General features: G+C 34.4%; 1 protein-coding gene across 1 annotated transcript; it reads right to left on the bottom strand.

Moving 5' to 3' along the window:
- Positions 1-1,390: 1,390 nt before the first annotated feature.
- Positions 1,391-17,119, bottom strand: LOC133200841 (inositol hexakisphosphate kinase 1-like). The gene is made up of 6 exons (XM_061336656.1): positions 17,013-17,119; positions 8,492-8,676; positions 7,688-7,829; positions 6,038-6,216; positions 5,453-5,628; positions 1,391-1,845 (listed from the first exon to the last, which is right to left on the bottom strand). The coding sequence occupies exons 1-6, from the start codon at positions 17,117-17,119 to the stop codon at positions 1,411-1,413; spliced, it is 1,224 nt and encodes a 407-aa protein (XP_061192640.1). The 3' UTR covers positions 1,391-1,410.
- Positions 17,120-20,057: the final 2,938 nt, after the last annotated feature.

Below are 20,057 nucleotides of genomic sequence, written 5' to 3'. Positions count from 1 at the left end.
GACCTTTTTATTTGATTGATAAGAACAATTCCAAATTTAGGGGAAGCAGCCTGTGCTAAAATAAAATATTTTTATAGTTCAGGGAGAGAGTTTACCTGTTTATAAAAGTGTGTATGAAGTTAGATGATACTATACCCTATGAATCCATACAAAGAGTCGGTTATCACCTCACAATCGATCCCAAACAGAAAAGTTTTTTCAATTTTTTTTGTACAGGTTTTGCGTTACAAGTACTAGCAAACCCTACCAGGGTCAAACTTGTACATATAAGTATCAATGCGCGTATTTTGTCGTTACTCTCTTTTCTTTTTTCTTCACCCTTGGATTTTAGGGCATAGTGATTTCGTACGCTTCATTTTTCCCAATTTTAAAAATTAATGTAAGTTCATGTACTTTGCAAATAAAACTATAAGTTTAATATTTTTATCACGGATGTCTTTGATAAAATAATCCAAATATTTCAAAAAATATTAAGATTTATTTGTCTACCTTCGGTAGGTAAATTGCACAATCGAATGATCTTCCTTGGCATACAATACTATAAACATCTACTGCTGTTAAGGAGACCCAAAGTTGCATACGCATCATAAAAATGTACATTATTTTTTTTTTAAAAAATGGTTCAAATTATTATTTATGTGAAATTAAAGATTTCGTGTGAAATTAAAGTTGTTTTCCAAAAATAGAATGTTTATATGATGTGTGCTTATGGAAACACTATAGACAGGCTAAGTTTGAATTCTCCTGAACTAAGTTTGTATGTATTATATGTATAGAAGCTTATCCCCTCTTAAATATAATTGCAGCAAATTAAAATATGTCTAATATTTAACAGTACAGCCAAAATTTTATATTACTTTTTTAAACATATATTTAAAGTATATTGTATTGCATATATATATAAAATTGCATTAATTGTATAAATAATATCATCATGATATTAATTAATATTATATCACATCGCATAGTCACATTCCTAAAACCGTCTTGGAACTCTCCTTCAGGGCCACCCCTTTAATAATAATAAAAATATATATAATACTTTCATGTAAATTAGTTGAATCTGATTCGTCGAGGAACATTTGTTAAAAAACACTTTTACCCGCTGAAAAATGAAGCCACGCCATCCAGCGTAGCAACAGCCAACATTGCTTGAGACGGGTGATATTCTAAAAAAAATATTGACTGCACAGAATTTATACGCGCAAGGTTCACTGTTATATGTATTTGTATAAAACACTCAGTATAATACAATAAATATTGAATGTAGTTTAGTGTAACAATGAAAATTTTAATCTCTCGAAAACCATTGTCAACCTCGGCTGCGCCTCGGTTGACAATGGTTTTCTTGGGGTGAAGATTTTCAATGTTATACTCAACTACATGTAATATTTATTTAATAATGACTGTTCATTTCATGTCAGTAAAAACTTTGATTAAGTTCGTCAACCCTAAAAGGTAGCCCTCGTCTGGACCTTTGTGGGCAGTGGCATCGTCCAGAAACCCACTTTTGGTGCAGTGGCCAAAATCAATCATCCGAACATCAACAAGACTGCTGTGGGAACACACTTTATCTTGTCTCAAATCCTTCTTGGGACCATCTTCTTCACTACGCTGGTCATACAAAATCAGGAGAGAACTAGCGTAAAATCGGTAAGTGTCAAGTGATAGGACCTGTCTGTGAAGATCTTGGAGTTTTCCAATAATTGGGTCCAACAGGTCTTTTCTCAGCTCATACCCGTTGTGAAGAAACTGATGCAAGGTTTTAATGAATCCATCGACCCCCAGACCTTGACAGTATTTTTTGTTGACACAAGTATACTTATCACTGTTCTCTTGGTAAACCTTAAAAGACAACGTAGATGTATTGTTTGATTTTTTTAAAAGGAAAACGTTAAGTTAAACGCATTGTAATATGAAATTCTGATGCAAGGGACAGTTTGCAACAATGATTGCCTTTTTGTACCATGTGTAACACTCTCACACAGCAAGTTCTACATTGACAGAGACGTACAGTGTTACTTGGTACACAAAAAGTGTTTTACAAGCAAAACAATAAGTACTACCTAGTACTTTCTAAGCGTTACCGGCAACATAATGCGACATAAATGTGCAATGATGATGAAAATATAGTTGAAAATAACGACTTAAAAGCAATCATTTCTGAAGGTCCTTAATCCAGGGAGCCCTGATCTTTAAATTGGTGACAGAACATTTTTGTTATGAATTATGTCGAGGATTGTGCCAGACGATGGGCGAAATATGAAGGGAAAGACCTCATCACTTTTTCAGAATGGATTAAGTGTTTAAGAAAAACATTAGAGAATCGTGTTAGAAAGTTAAAAGACAATATGAAAACCATTAATCTAAACGAAATATGAAGGGGAAGACCTGAACACATTGTCATATGGACTGAGTGTTTAAGAAATATATTAAAGAATCGTGTTAGAAAAGTAAAAAAACAATGTGTGAACCATATATCCTTCTGTTTTCACTAAATCGGAAGTGTTAAAGGAATTAGAAAGATTACATGAACAATATGTTATGGTTCCAGCAGAAATATCTTGTAACAATATTGTATTTAATTGTAAGGCTTATTACATGTAATACATCTGTATTTTAGAAGAACTTGGTTTTAATTCTGCATATGGAAATCCAACTTATACTCGCAGTTCGCTTTCTGGGGATGAAACTCTTCAAAATCACATTTCAGTCTTTAAATCTTTTAATATTCCAGTCAATGAAAGTGAGTTCGATCTACCCGACATAGATTACTAAACTTCATAAAAAAATCCTTACATTACAAAGATACATTGCCGGATCCAGCAACTACTCTTACCAAGCCCCTATTTTTACTCCTCACTAAATATTAACTGCTGTAAAGAAAAAACTTAGTGTGCTACAGCATATTAGATTGATTGACTGAATGTTGTTTTATGTACTGTTCGAAAAAAAATTTCACTCATATAGAGACGTCACAATTTACCGGTGAAGGGCTTCAAATTTAGACCTTTACTCGGCACTTGAGCAGTGAGGGTTCTTTATCGTGCCAACGCCTACCGTGACAGGGGCCTCCATTTTTAAGGTCTTATCCGAAAGACAAGCAACTTTTACTTCGAAGTGCCGAGTGCTTGGCGAAGAAACAGCTGCTACCTATTTTTTTACCGACTTAGGTCAGTCGCAGCAGTAGTTCGAACACACGACCTTCCGATCACGCAGCATATTAGAGGAGTGGTGTGAATCAAATGTTAATTCTCAAAAACTCCAAAGAATTTTTCGAAAATTTAAAAATCACATTTTTTTAATAGTCAAATTGATTGATTGTATGTTGTTTTACGTCTCATTCGAGAATTTTTCACTCATATAGAGACTTCACCATATACTGGTGAAGGGCTTCAAAATTTGACCGTTACTCGGCACTCAGGGCCATTGAGGCAGTGAGGGATCTATATCGTGCTAACGCCTGTCGAGAAACGGGGCTTCGGTTTTTTAAGGTCTCATCCGGAGGACCCGCAACTTTCACTTCAAAGTGCCGAACGCATGGCGAAGGAACAGTTGCTACCCATTTTTCATCGACTTAGATCAGTCGCGGTCGAGATTCGAACTCACGACCTCCCGATCACGGAGCGAGCGCTCTACCGACTGAGCTACCGTGAACGGTCTCAATAGTCAGTCACATCAAAACGTATGACTTTTCTACCCTTTACACAACCATTTCTCACGATGAATTAGAAAATAGCCGTTATGATATGATAGTCAACGTACTACTTCTTCAATAAATTGGAACTTGGAAATTTTATTATCTTGTGATTGCTCACCCACAAAATTACTTTGTTAAAAAAAACACTGATTCTACACATAATTTCTTTGAGGTTAATGTTTAAGGATGCCGGAATTCCTCATTGACAACATAGAAGCAGAATTTATTGAGAAGAAAACACTTGCTGAGATCTTTAACTCGATTTTCAGCAATCGACGACGTTTTATCAATTAACAATAGTTCTATGTTGGAAATACAATGTATCGTTAAGTCGAATGTTAACTTTTTCATACAAATTTATTATTATTTTCAAACCAAATTGACTACAGATTTTTTTTCCATTCACCCGATTATGACAAGGAGCAAACAGCGGGTGTGACCGGTAGACAGGAAAGCTTACTCCTCCAAATCACGTGATCCCATCTCTGATGTTTTAGAGGTCCGTGTTTGCTCTGCTCCAAATCTGTTTTGTTTCACTGGACTTTTTAACTTGATTACTGTTTGTGATCTTCATATTTTTTTTACTATGTATTTATCAGGTAGGCGGAATAATACGTAGTCTAATGTAGGCCTAACATAGATATGAAATATGTTAGTCAAAATAAGACCAAATATAGGATGTGTTTACTAACAAGGTAATTATAACGAACGTAGAATTTACACAGTGTTGACTTTTAAACGACATTGTTATAATCCCTGTAATATCAACTTATTTGTCAGTTGCCCGCCTCAGTTTAAAAATCGATCGTACACAAAGCATGCTCATGAGTATCGAATAGAATGGGAGTAATAAACACCATATGCAAGTGATAGCGGCGTAAATAAGGAAAGCTGACGATGGAAAAACTGAAGTCACCTAGCTTGCCATTATATAGTGTCTGAGGTATATCGAGTCGACATATGGATTGAAGTAACAATTATTAATTGATAACACGTGTTGAGGGCAACAGCAAGTGTTTTCTTCTCATTTATCCGTTTTTTTAATATATTTTGCTGCATAGAATTTGTATCGTTTGTAAGTTTCTTTTGAGATCGATCACTGTTCATTATCTTCACCAATTTCATTTCTGAAGATTTTGATGACCTGCTTGTCAACGACCTTTATTCAAATGCTGCTGTAATTACCTGCATGTCAACGACCCTGAATCAAATGCTGCTGTAATTACCTCATGTAAACGACACTTATTCAAATGCTGCTGTAATTACCTGCATGTCAACGACCCTGAATCAAATGATGCTGTAATAACCGCATGTCAACGACCCTTATTCAAATGCTGCTGTAATTACCTGCATGTCAACGACCCTGAATCAAATGATGCTGTAATTACCTCATGTCAACGACCCTTATTCAAATGCTGCTGTAATTACCTGCATGTCAACGACCCTGAATCAAATGCTGCTGTAATTACCTCATGTCAACGACCCTTATTCAAATGCTGCTGTAATTACCTGCATGTCAACGACCCTGAATCAAATGCTGCTGTAATTACCACATGTCAACGACCCTGAATCAAATGATGCTGTAATAACCGCATGTCAACGACCCTTATTCAAATGCTGCTGTAATTACCTGCATGTCAACGACCCTTATTCAAATGCTGCTGTAATTACCTGCATGTCAACGACCCTTATTCAAATGCTGCTGTAATTACCTACATGACACCGACATTGATTCAAAACTGCTGCAATTACCTGCATACCACCGACCCTGACCCCGAGACTACTGGAGGTTGTGTTCTGACACATCTTCATAGCCTTTTCCTTCTTTTCTGGAGAGACATGATCTCCATGTTGTCGAGTTCCCATTTTTAGGTCCAGAATACTCGGGTGACAGAACTTTGCTGCCACATTCTCCAGCAGAATAAACTCTGGCATGTTTGTTAAGGATTATTTTTTCATTTGTTCCAGCTTCAGATTTCAATCCAAAAGAAATCTGATATATAATCTACATATCATTTATGCTACATGTATATAAATAAATATTTAACATTCAAATGATATTTTCAACCACTTTATATGCGGGTTTTGTATTTTTTTCTCCAATGTCGCAATCGTTATCCCCGCATTAACAAGCAAAGAAAGCATTCTATTTTTAATTAAAAGGGACCATTGCATGACACAAAGTTAAAAGCATGTACATTTATTAAGTTAAATACATGTGATTGATTGATTTTTGTTTAACGCCGAGTCGGCAGTATGTCAGCCATATATAATGCATGTGCTTGATTAGTAAACAACGAAGACGTCGTCTGCCATGCTTTAAATAAGGAAGGATACTACTGTGTAGATCAGAGCTCTGATTAGTCTTCCTCAGTCCTGACAGCATCTTCTTGTGACAACGTGGAATCCAAGGGTTTAGGGTTTCTGGTCTGAGATCATAGACAGAGTCTGGAGCGTTTGCTGCCTGATCTGTTTGAGTATTCATTTCTACTTTACCATTCATTAAAAGCTGCAAACTAAAAAACAGAAAGGGTTTTATTATTATCAAGTTGAATGGAAACCGAAATGGCAAAAACTAAATTGTATAATGCTCAAAGAAACATATATTTCATCTGTAGTTTTCATTATTTGCGAATTATTCTACCAGGATTCAGATTCGTGATAAAGTTATTATATAGTTCTCGGTTCCTGCTCTGCAGAAAACGCAAAATTGATTGATGTAGTTTTACGTCCTTAACGAAATTATTTCACCCATTTGTGACCCATTAAAATGCCTATGCTGTGACGCGGGGGCTCGGTTTTTAAGGTCTCGATCATCCGAAAGACCCGAAAAATAAAAATAAGCCATAAATCATACACAAATGATCCTATGAAAAGTCCTAATTAGAATGCAAAATAAATAATGAAATATTTTTTTCTTTAAAAATGTACAGTCTTTAAGTTTTTGTGCTAACAATTTGCACGCACGAATAATATGAAATGAAATATATGGAGATAACTAACAGTATTCAAGCTCAAAAGTCCATTAAACAATACAAAATAGGAGCAGAGCAAACATGGACCTCCAAACATCAGAGGTGGGATCAGTTGCCATGGAAGAGTGAGCATCCCCTACCGACCGGTCACACCCGCCATGTGCTCCCTGTCATGATCGGTAAATAACGGAAAAATCCGTCGACAATTCAGTGTGTAAATAATGGCCTAACAATTAGTATGAAAAACGTCAGTCAGCATTTGACTCAATGATAAATTGTATTTGCTGACAAGGTCATTGTATCGACCATAGAACTTACGAAATGATGACTTTAAACGAGACAGCTGATATTCTTGTTCCATCAACTTGTTTGTCAATAATTTACCTCGTTTTAGAAATTGTACATACGTAGAGCATGCTCTTGCGTATCGAATTAACTGAGAGATATATACCCCGTATGCAGGTGATGAAGGTATATTGCTGCATAAGTAAGGGAAGTTGACGATTGAAAAGTTAAAGTCATCACGTTTATCATAAAGCTTGGTTGTTAGATTACCATTAACGTCTTTTTCAAGTAAAATATCCAAATATGAAACAGATGTGTCAGACTCTGTGAAATCTTTTGTCTCAAGCTCACCAGGATATATCGTATCGACATAAGAATGGGAAAATTATCCTTTATCATTTACAAGTTGTATATAAATTGGAAGACCCATTCAAAATTATTATTAGAACCTTCAGTTATCTTACTGATTATATACCTATGTTGGCCCTTGGTAAGCTGTATGATTATATACCTATGTTGGCCCTTAGTTAGCTGTCTGATCATATACCTATGTTGGCCCTTAGTTAGCTTTCTGATTATATACCTATGTTGGCCCTTAGTTAGCTGTCTGATTATATACCTATGTTGGCCCTTAGTTAGCTGTCTGATTATATACATATGTTGGCCCTTAGTTAGCTGTCTGATTATATACCTATGTTGGCCCTTAGTTAGCTTTCTGATTATATACCTATGTTGGCCCTCTTTTCCAGCAAATGTTTCTTGGTTCTGTCTAGTGAGGTCCTCACGCATTGGTGACTTCAGCAAAGGACGATGATAAAGGATCGTCACGTGTCCTTCACTGTCTTCACAAACCTCCCCCTCTATAGTTTCTTAAAAGATATTTAAAAAAGGCATATGAAGATAAGTGTTTAATTATTGATTGATTGTTTGTTGTTTTAATGTCCCTCTCGAGAATTTTTCACTCATATGGAGACGCCACCACTTGCTGATGGAGGGCTACAATTTTTGACCTACACTCGGCACTCAGGGCCATTGAGCAGTGAGTGATCTTTTTCGTGCCAGCACTACTGCGACACGGGACCTGGGTTTATACGGTCTCATCCGAAGGACCGGTCTCCATGTCCGCAGTAGGATTCGAACCTGCGACGTAAGGATCAACTCCTTACTCCGCGACTCTAACCACTGTGCCATCCGGGCGACTTAGTGTTTAATGACGAGAAATTGCCATAAAGATCATTAAGATGATTTTTATTAACTGTATTCAAGCAAAATCTGAGTAGTTTGGTTCCACTACTTACTATGAGCCTCATCATAGAAGAGTAATTACTAGGAGTAGACATTAAACATACCAGATTTACTTTATCACTAGGAGTGGACATTAAACATACCAGATGTACTTTATCACTAGGAGTGGACATAAACATACCAGATGTACTTTATCACTAGGAGTGGACATTAAACATACCAGATGTACTTTATACTGATATACTAGTACAATGAATAATGGTGCGAGAGAGAATAAAATCTTTACCTCTGAATTCTGCAGTGAACTGTTTGAGGTTGTGCGGAATGGTGATGTAGAAGTTGTATTCTCTGACATCTAATGGTTTACACACGGTCTGGTCATCAAACCGGAAGAGACCATTGTGCCCACTGACCTGGTGCACAAATGGCTGTAGTTGGACCGATTCATACCATTCCCCCATGTTACCCGTGCTTATATTTCAAATATGTCTGAAAATTAGCAACTTTGATTTCATTTGAAATGATTTATTCTTTTTTGAACTTTACCTAGAGAAAATATGGATAAAGTGCACTATTTCGAAGAAAACTAGAGCATAAATAAACAAATGGGGGTTAGTAGTAAATAATCGAGTAGATCAAGTAATACACTGCTACAACAGAGTGAATAGGAGACTCATTTTTTGTTTGTAAATTTATGTGTGCATAGATGTTTGTATCTAAAAAGAAAACAGGAACACAAGAAGAGATAATTAAAAATCATAGTTACACTTTCTAATGAGACTAATTCGTGTATTTTCTAATCATTCTTCGTCATTTTACTATCACACTGTAGATCGCTCATTTCAAAAACAATCCCACTTTCGTAACGCCTGCGTGTTAAGTGTGTATTTAAATGTCAATTTACGTTAAATACACAAAATGGCACTTATGGACGTGGGGGTATATTTTCAAATTATTGATTTGTTATGGTTACTTGCACATATTACCGCAGAGTGTAAATATATGAAAATTGATTCATACTACCTTTTATTATATTGTATGTTACGTATTTTCTCATTGTCTTTCAACAAAACTCAGAAAAAAAGATTTTCAGTTTAAATAGAAAACTGAGAGCTAACAATTCAGTGACCTAAGTTATATATATTTTTTTAAGTTTAAATCTTAGGTTCATGAATAAATGAAGATCACAAAGTGATGAATATAAAAGTAAAATAAAAAGAAGAGAAGGGTAAATAGGGACCCTTGAAATTCCAGAGGTGGGATCAAGTGCCATAAAGGAATAAGGATCCCCTGTCGACCTGACTCACTGACTTTCAACGAGGCAAACAAAGTATTCCGTAAATATATATATATATATATATATATATATATATATATATATATATATATATATATATATAAGCACAGAGAAATTCACTTTATAAGGATATTCACTCCCGCCCCAACCAGGGGTTGAACTCTCGATCTGCGGAATCTGTCTGTAGCAGGACAGGAACAGCGCGCTAGACCCCTCGGCTATCTAGGCAAGTCATGAACTTGCTTTTGATGCCGATGAAATTCTCGCGGTGCTGCCCTAAACTACACGGTCACTGAGTATGGAAGTGAGATACAGTTATCTGGACACAACTTTTATTGGAGAATCGTTCCTGATACACATTGCAATGAAGTAACGTTATTTTAAAAGTTCATTTAATGTACAATATGTACAATATAAAGTGAATCCATATGTGCAATATAAAGTGAATCTTCCAACATTTGAAAATTTATATTCTCCAGGTATACAGCAATAAGATCTAATTGCATGTACGACAAAGTTGTTTCTGCTTTGCACTTTAGAACAAAATATTGAATTTTATGAGATTGATTTCAATAGAAATGTCTAATAAAATAAATCGTATAGATTTATAAGCACCTGGAGATTTTCAGCGTCATTCGAGGGTGTAAAATGTAACAAAACAAGAAGTCTGTGAGCCAATGCTCACTAATAATACCCCCACTCTGATGTGAATACAAAAGTTCAGTTATGGACAGACGCATGGAAGTTGACATCGGATTCGTACAAAAATGATTCCCACCATATGGCATGCCTAAACAAAGGGTGTGCTAAAATTTGAAGCATCTGCGATGAGTAGTTGCTGAGAAAACTGCGACCAAAATTTGTTACTGACAGACACACAGACAGACGGACAAACAGACATCTAGACAGACAGACGGATTGACAGACAGATAGACAGACACACAAGGGTAAAACAGTATACCCCCCTCTCCTTCGGAGCGGGGGTATAATGAACAATTTACATATTTGGGACAGACTTACCAAAACTCAGATGCAATTGTTACTGGCTTAAGGCTATATATATATATATCCCTTGAACACATCATAGAACATTATTAGTTAGAATGTTTCGAAATCAGGTTCCTTAGATTTGACATTGCATGGTTTATATTTCAGCCAAATCAGGGTGCCTAGACCATACACGGGGTAAAGTAGCGCAATTAACAGTTTTTTTTATATTTCCGAGAAAAAAAGATTCTTAGAATTTAAATTATTTTAAAGTATACACAATAATAATAATACAATAATAACCTAAATAGTCAGATTTAATTTTTGAGGGTGCAACGATCTGTATCGACATTTAAAAACATTTCATCGCACAAAAAAGTGTCGTGTACAATCTTTCTTTACTTTGCCTATTTCAGTGCAAAGTCAGTTAAAAGCTTCAATCATGACAGTTGATCCTAATCACACGGTTTTTAAACCGCCGCGTTTTACGGAATACTGCTGAGGTAATCCGTCTGTTCCTTAAGTTTAAATTTGTCAGCAAGGAATTAACGCAGAAAATAAAAGTAAAATTCTTTATCACAAAAGCTACATCTTGCATTTCTTACAAATATTCATTACTTTTTAATTACCATAATTATATAGATAAACTCTACATTGCCTAGATTTACATGTAGGACATCTCAAACATAGACCTTCTCCGTGTTGTTATCAAAAAGATGCTTGAATCTTTAATTGAAAATATCTTTGTAGTTTTTGAAGATCAAGTCTTCCAGCAATCTGTTGGAATTTCTATGGGTAATAATTGCGCCTCGTTATTAGCAGACCTATTTTTTATTCATATGAAGCAGAATTTATTCAAAGTTTCTATATTAAAAGACGTTTCTTGTTGTAACCTTCGATCGACATTTAGATACATCCAGGAGGGTTTATCAACAAACAATATTCATTTTTATTTCTATGTTGACTCGATATATCCCTTTGATCTTAAAATAAAACAGGAAGTCAGACACATCTGTATGATACTTGGATTTTTTACTATAAAAAGACATTAATGGCAAAATAACAAAACATTATGATAAACATGATGACTTCAAATTGTCCATCGATCGTCACTTCCCTTATCTATGCAGCAATATACGTACCATTATCACCTGCATATGGATTTTTTGGCCCTCGTGATTCGATACGCAAGAGATGGCAAATAAGTTGATGATACAAAGATATCAACAGTCTTGTTTAAAGTCAACATTTAGCAAATCGTACGGTCGATACAATGACCTTGTTCGCAAATACAATCTATCGCTAAGTCAAATGTTGACTGATGTATTTTATATAAATTTATACCCTACTATTTTCACACTGAATTGTCAGATTTTTAGAGAAAGTACTGAATAATAAGTCATTTAGCAGAAAAACTGTTTACGGGACATTACAGAGCAATGTCGCCATTCTTCGTTCAGAGATAAGCTACGTCCCACTGTACAGCCGAGTTGTTCATGCTTTGGAAAAGAATGCGTATATAATCATGTACATATATTTATTGAAATCTTTTCAATTACTCTGAGTACCTGTAAGACATATGATTAACATTAGTTACTGCAATTTATGAAATTAAGCAAAAAATGTATAAAGCAAATTCCTTTATGAGTCAGACTTACCAAAATCAGATGTAGTTGTTACTTGCTTTATCTTTATACTCATGACACATAGCAGGATAAGATCAAAGATGTGCTAAAACTAAATTTACAATTCAAGGAATTCAATTCAAACTGCTTAGAATCGACATTATGTAAAAATTACTACATAGTATGCAGGGTAACGTTTGGTCACGAATAACATATTTCCACGAAAACTATATTCTCAGACATTGAAATAAAATTGAGACAACAATCAAATACGTATTAGTAATTCAATACACAGCATTCATACAAAGGAACAAAGGAACACGAAGGTCATGCTCCGGTGCACAACTATAGACCTGTAAGAAAATATTTTCTGAATGATGAACTGATACAAAACTAAAACAGAAACTTGGCTTATCTGTGAAGTCGAACTGTTTTAAATTCCTATGAAGCAGATTTATTTTAAAAAAAACTTCTAAATAAGAAGAAAAACACTTGCTGTGGTCTTTAACTCGACATTCAGATATATCAATTAACAACAATTACAGTACGTCCATTAATTCATATATCGATTCGATATATCCCAGTGAACTCGAAAAAAAAGACACCACAGTGTCTGCTATTATTGGGTTGTTATTTGACTGACGAGTTTCATACCAATTGTTAATCATTAGCTTTTATACGAAATTTGACAACTAGATATTCCGTCTACCTGATAAATTCATAGGGCTCGCGGCGATTGTTTCTGGTCGACAGGGTATGCCTACTTCTACTGGGCACCTGATCCCACCTCTGGATTTCCGGGGGCTGTTTGCCCTGTTTACAGATTTGTACTGTTTGAAGATTTTTTTTTAGTTAGATCATCCTTCGTTTTCTTCAACTTAATATTGATAGCGCTTATTTTTGTAAATATACACGTGTTTAATGTCAATGATTTTTCAATGAAATTATTTACAATTGATATATACATGCTGGAGTTACAACAAAGTCATATACTTTCTATTAAATCTTACATTCTTTTATCCATATATTTCTTTAAATTTAATTTTGCATAGCATATGAATGAACTATAATGCTAATTAATGTGCAAAATGATAAAACGTTTGCGACCTTTTAGTTTAATCTATATCCCGAATGCTGCCTTTACGGGCGAAACATTCCAGTGGTCAATTAGAAAGTTTTGAAAACCCGAGCATCCCCATCTCCTTCTTTCTGTCGATGTGTTTGTCTCTTTGTTTACAATTCATTTTTTAGCTTCTGATTTAGATGAAAGAAACAAAGAAATCCGTTTCCATGGTTTGCAAAATAGGTAAGATGGAAGACAAATTCGGTGTTTTCTTTATCGACATTGTAGCTTTGTGACAAGTAATGAAATCCCATCAAAAGAAATTTCACACGAGATTTATCATTATCTTCATCTTTTACATGATAAAAACTCTCTTTAGTAGGTCACAATGTAGTCAACACAATAACTACCAGAATTATTACCTTTTACATGATGAAAACTCTCTTTAGTAGATCACAATGTAGTCAACACAATAACTACCAGAATTATTCTCTTTTACAGGATAAAAACTCTCTTTAGTAGATCACAATGTAGTCAACACAATAATTACCAGAATTATTTCCTTTTACATGATAAAAACTCTCTTTAGTAGATCACAATGTAGTCAACACAATAACTACCAGAATTATTATCTTTTACATGATAAAAACTCTCGTTAGTAGATCACAATGTAGTCAACACAATAATTACCAGAATTATTACCTTTTACATGATAAAAACTCTCGTTAGTAGATCACAATGTAGTCAACACAATAACTACCAGAATTATTATCTTTTACATGATAAAAACTCTCATTAATAGATCACAATGTAGTCAACACAACAACTACCAGAATTATTATCTTTTACATGATAAAAACTCTCGTTAGTAGATCACAATGCAGTCAACACAATAATTACCAGAATTATTACCTTTTACATGAATAAAACTCTCTTTAGTAGATCACAATGTAGTCAACACAATAATTACCAGAATTATTATCTTTTACATGATAAAAACTCTCGTTAGTAGATCACAATGTAGTCAACACAATAATTACCAGAATTATTACCTTTTACATGATAAAAACTCTCGTTAGTAGATCACAATGTAGTCAACACAATAACTACCAGAATTATTATCTTTTACATGATAAAAACTCTCATTAATAGATCACAATGTAGTCAACACAACAACTACCAGAATTATTATCTTTTACATGATAAAAACTCTCGTTAGTAGATCACAATGTAGTCAACACAATAATTACCAGAATTATTATCTTTTACATGATAAAAACTCTCTTTAGTAGATCACAATGTAGTCAACACAATAATTACCAGAATTATTATCTTTTACATGATAAAAACTCTCTTTAGTAGATCACAATGTAGTCAACACAATAACTACCAGAATTATTATCTTTTACATGATAAAAACTCTCGTTAGTAGATCACAATGTAGTCAACACAATAACTACCAGAATTATTACCTTTTACATGATAAAAACTCTCTTTAGTAGATCACAATGTAATCAACACAATTACCACCAGAATTATTACCTTTTACATGAATAAAACTCTCTCTCATTAGTAGAACACAATGCAGTCAACACAATAACACCAGAATTATTACCTTTTTCAATTCAATTTTTTTGTCAAAAACCCCCTTCACTGTTCCTGTTGGCTATGTATAATTCTTAGTTCACAGTTGTTGAAAACATTTATCGGCAGTATGAAATGTATGGAGATAACGAACAGTATTCAAGCTCAAAAGTCCATTGAACAATACAAATTTTGGAGCAGAGCAAACGCGATCCTCCAAAACATCAGAGGTTGGATCAGGTGCCATGGAGAAGTGAGCATCCCCTGTCGACAGTTCACACCCGCCGTGTGCTCCTTGTCATGATCGGGTAATAACGGAAAAATTCGTCGACAATTCAGTGTGTAAATAATGGCCTAACAATTAGTATGAAAAACGTAAAACGTCAGTCAGCATATGACTTAATGATAGATTGTATTTGCTGACAAGGTCATTGTATCGACCATAGAACTTACGAAATGATGACTTTAAACGAGACTGCTGATATTCTTGTTTCATCAACTTGTTTGTCAATAACTTACCTCGTTTTAAAAATTGTTCATACTTAAAGCATGCTCTTGCGTATCGAATCAACTGAGAGATATTAACTCCGAATGCAGGTGATGAAGGTATATTGCTGCATAAGTAAGGGAAATTGACGATTGAAAAGTTAATTAAGTCATCACGTTTATCATAAAGCTTGGTTGTTAGATTACCATTAACGTCTTTTTCTAATAAAATATCCAAATATGAAAAGATGTGTCGACTCTGTGGTATCTTTCATTTCAAGCTCACCAGGATATATCGTATCGACATACGAATGGAAATAACAATTGTTAATTGATAATACGTCGTCTATATATCTAAAAGTCGAGCTGAAAGCCACAGCAAGTGTTTTCTTCTTTTCACGTACAAGATTTTGAACAAATTCTGCTTCATATGAATATAAAAACAGGTCTGCTAATAACGCGGCGCAATTGGTACCCATGGAAATCCAAAAGATTGTTGGAAGATCTGGTCTCCAAAAACCACATAGATATTGTCAATCAGAAACTCAAACATCTTTTTAATATCAACTTCAGAGTATTTGTGTGTACAATCAGAATGTTTTTAACAAAATAATTTTGCAAAGTATTTTATGAATTTATAAGAGTAATTTTGACTGTCTATATTATATTCAAGCAATAAATCTTACCTCGAAGGACCTATTTGCAGAATTAAAACATACATGCATGTATAATTCATACAAAGCCATACGTAATTTGATATCTAGAATGTAGGCCCTTTCATCTAAAGATGAAATATACATAGTGATGTTTCAATACATGTATGACTTATGACAGTATGATAGTCAATATGACTAATATGGCATTGCTGTTCTGTAGAAGAAGACATTTCAAAGATATTTTCCTGTATACAGACATTCTGTAAAATTTGATTCCCAATTTAGCCCCATCCTAACCCCAGGGTACATAACTTAAAAATAAAACGTGAATCTACACAACGCAGAAATGTTTTCAAATTTATCCCAGCGATCAAATATAAAGTTTTGACGACTCGAGGCTCCTCATCTCCTCTTTCTACTGATGTGTTTGTCTTGCTTTACAATTTATTTTTGGCTTCTGATTTTAGATGGACGAATCATAGGGTTCTTTTCTACAGTTTTTGTGACTCTTTAAAAAGTTTTATCATGATTGGACTTGATAATCACGTTTGGTAGGGAATTAGAAGATCCTAAAAACTGAATTTCCTGAACATGTCAAGATAGTCCAAATGTGACAATCGTTTACCCCAAAATAAGACATAATCTTCATCTAAACCTTCATGTATGATATTCCCAAAAGTAAACCAAACACGTTATTGCTAGCACAGGAAAGATACTGCAGTTGAGATCTGAACCCAATTTAATTTTTCTGTGTCCTGTCAGTATCGTCTTGTAACAACTTGAGGTTTTTAGGACTGATATCATGTAAGGAGTCTGGTGTTTTGATTATCTGATCTGTTTGATTTGTTTCTATTTGTTACCATTCAGTAAAAGCTGCAAAATAAAGAAAAGATCAAGTGAATTGTGTCATTATCTGAGGTGACCAGACTAAATTGTATTGTTCGTGTACCGATCATGACAAGAAGCACACTTCCTGTTATAGGGAACAAAAATAAGAATTGCCTGAAATGTTCACCTACCTACTATCTGGTCTACTCAATGAAAAATGGTCAATGATTGAATATGTAATGAATGGAAATCATACGGAACTGAACTTTTACGTTTAATACCTCCGAATTCTGCTGTGAATTGTTGAGGTTGTGTGGAAGATGAAATAGAAGTTGAATTCTCTGACATCTATTGGTTTACATACAGTCTGATCGTCAAACAGGAACATTTCAGGTTTTTACGCTGACTTGGTTCAGAAATCGCTGTAATTGGACCAATTCACATCCTTCTACCATATCACCACAGGTCACACTCTCAGTAAGGACTGAAATTAAATATCAAGATAAGAATAGTAATCAAGCTCAAAAGTCTAATAGAACAATAAAAATCTGGAGCAGAGCAAATCACTAATTTTGGTAAACTTCGAAATCAGTTGTTTCCATTTTTAGTTAAAGTTTAAAGAAAAAAATAATGATATAAAGAAAAAAAACTGATAAATAAACGTTAAATATTGTTGCATCTCAACAGCATAGGCTTCCGGGGTCGAAAACTGAAATTCCAAACAAACAATAGTCTTCCATGACTAAAGATGGTATGTTATGCTTAATTTTCCGAATTCCATTTATATTGAAGAAGCAATTAAACCTAGTTTTTAATTTATTGTGATGAATGGTTGTATAAAGTGTGGAAAAGTCATAAGTTTTGATGATCTCAACTTTTGAAAAACATTGTGATTTTAAATTATCTAGTAAAAGTTTTTGGGAGTTTTTGAAAGTCAACATTTGATTTAAACAACTTCTAGAATGTGCTCTAACACCGTACTATTGAAGTTTCTCCTTCACAGCAGTTAAAATTTTTGTGAAGAGTAAAGATAGGGGTTTGGTAGAGCAGTTGCTGGATCCGGCAATGTATCTCGTTTGTAAGGACTTTTATGAAATTTAGGAATCCAGTAAAGGTAGAGTAGATTGGATTCACCTTTGTTGAGTGGAATGTTAAAAGTTTGTTAAAAGTATCACGAAATTCACATTCATAAAACGCCAACATTTCTTGCGAAAATATAATTCTTTGGGGTCCAATTTCATTTCATAAACCTTTTAAAAAGAAATATCCTGACATCTAAGTCGTTCGTTATTCTGGGTAATTAACTCACTTCTTTAATAGTGTTATGATCAGATAATATTTTTTCGTAGGGCTGTTGAATTAAAAAAAACGTATAGTTTTAAAAAATGAGATTCATGGCATTAAATACCGTGAAAAGGAAACAATTAGATTTCACTTTCAGTTCGCGCAAACATTTCTTTGAAAATATATATTCTTTAAGGTCCATTTTCACTTCACAAAATTCGAAGAAATGTCGGGATATGAAATATGGAGAAAACGAACAGTGCTTAACCTCAAAAAAATCATTGAAACAATACAAATCGCGATCAGAGCAAACACAGAAGAGTTGGGATCAGGTGCCATGGAGGTGTAAGCATCTCCTGTCAATCGGTCACACCCGCCATGTGCTTCTTGTTATGATCGAGCAAACGCAAAAAAAATCCGTAGAAAAATCCATGTTTAAATAATGGCCTTACAATTAGTATGAAAAACGTCTGTCAGTATTCTACTTAATGATATTGTATTTGCCGACAAGGTAATAGTATCGACCATAGAACTTACGAAATGATGATTTTAAACTAGAGTGTTCATATCCTTGTTTCATCAACTTAATAACATCAATAGCTTGCCTCGTTTTAGAAATTTTTCGTACTTGGAGCATGCTCTTGCGAATCGAATGAACGGGGAGATATCTACCCCATATGCGGGTGATAAGGGTATATTGCCACATATCTGTCGCTCGTTATTCTGAGTAATTAACTCACTTCTAAAATAATAGAATTTCTGAAATAATAGGATTTAATTTCGAAAAATTAAAAAAATGCATGGTTTAAAAAAAAATGTTGACTCCTGGCACTAAATACATTGAGTTCGTATTTCATATGATTATTTTCAGCTGGACCCTTTATAAAATAAAAGCATGATAAGATAATATTCATATATAGACAAGCTCCAATGAGAGGGGGGATAAATAAAAAGAAAAGAAAGGAAATGGTCGATTTTGGTGGGGGGGGGGGGATTTCAAAATAAGATTGCAACCTCTGATGTGGTCATAATGACAAGAAATACAAGACTTAGTGTATAACTACATGGGCTTACCTTGAAGATTGTAACATCATAACTTTATGGGAAAAAACAAAAGAAAAAAAGGAAAAAACATATGAACTCAGCTTTACTACAGATGAGTTCCGATATGCATTTCCGTTTGGAAATACAAACTTCTTTCCAACTAATTTGTGTGTAGATCTCCTGTAGTCTCCTACTTTTTTCGTTGATTTCCTGTGTTGCTAATCAACAAGATTTGTTCTCTTGCCTGCTTTCCATCTTAATTTTCCCCCGAAGTTCTTTGTGTTGTATGAATTTGGTCCTTGTTATTGCAGTCTTTCCGGGTCTTAGGTTATTATATCTGAGAGGGTGGACCAGTGCTACCTTGTTGTTTTCCGTGTCAAAGTTTATTACCTGGTGGAGAAAGACCCGTTTTTTTTCTTTTGATGGGCCTAGGTTTATTACCTGGTAGAGAAGGCCCAATGTTGTCTCGTTTTCCGGGTTAATTCACCTCAGAGGGGATGCCCAATATTGTCTTGTTAAATATTGTCTAGTATACTTGATACGGGAGGCCCTATGTTGTCTAGTTCTTTTCAGGGTCTAGTTTTCCGGAAAGGGAGCAGATGATGTTGCCTCGTTTTTTGGGTTTACTTGAAAGGCCCAATACTGTCTAGTTGTTTACTTGTGATTGGTCTAGTTTTGTTACCTCATTAAGGCCGGACCAATTGGAGTGAATTCTGATGAATTTGGTTTGGTTTCAGGTGACCACTAATAAGACATTAAGATTTTCCTCTTTTGGCGGATTATGAATATTATCTCTTTCAGAATTTTTAGAATTTACAACAATCTAACATTTGAGATTTAAGGATACCAATACAATGCTTCGATGCATAACTATAATTTAAAAAATTAACTCTCCGTGATTCCTGTGTGCTGCCAAAGATCGGATTTGTATAAAGTCGATTAGTTTTTGTTTGTTTATTGTTTAACGTCCCTCTCGAGATTTTTTCACTCATATGGAG

Source organism: Saccostrea echinata, unplaced genomic scaffold, assembly GCF_033153115.1.
Source record: "Saccostrea echinata isolate AGI-Se365-2 ecotype Australia unplaced genomic scaffold, CSIRO_AGI_Sech_v1 ptg000041l, whole genome shotgun sequence".
NCBI lineage: Eukaryota > Metazoa > Mollusca > Bivalvia > Ostreida > Ostreidae > Saccostrea > Saccostrea echinata.
The sequence above is the reverse complement of the archived record's forward strand: the minus strand, read 5'-3'. Positions and strand labels throughout refer to the sequence as shown.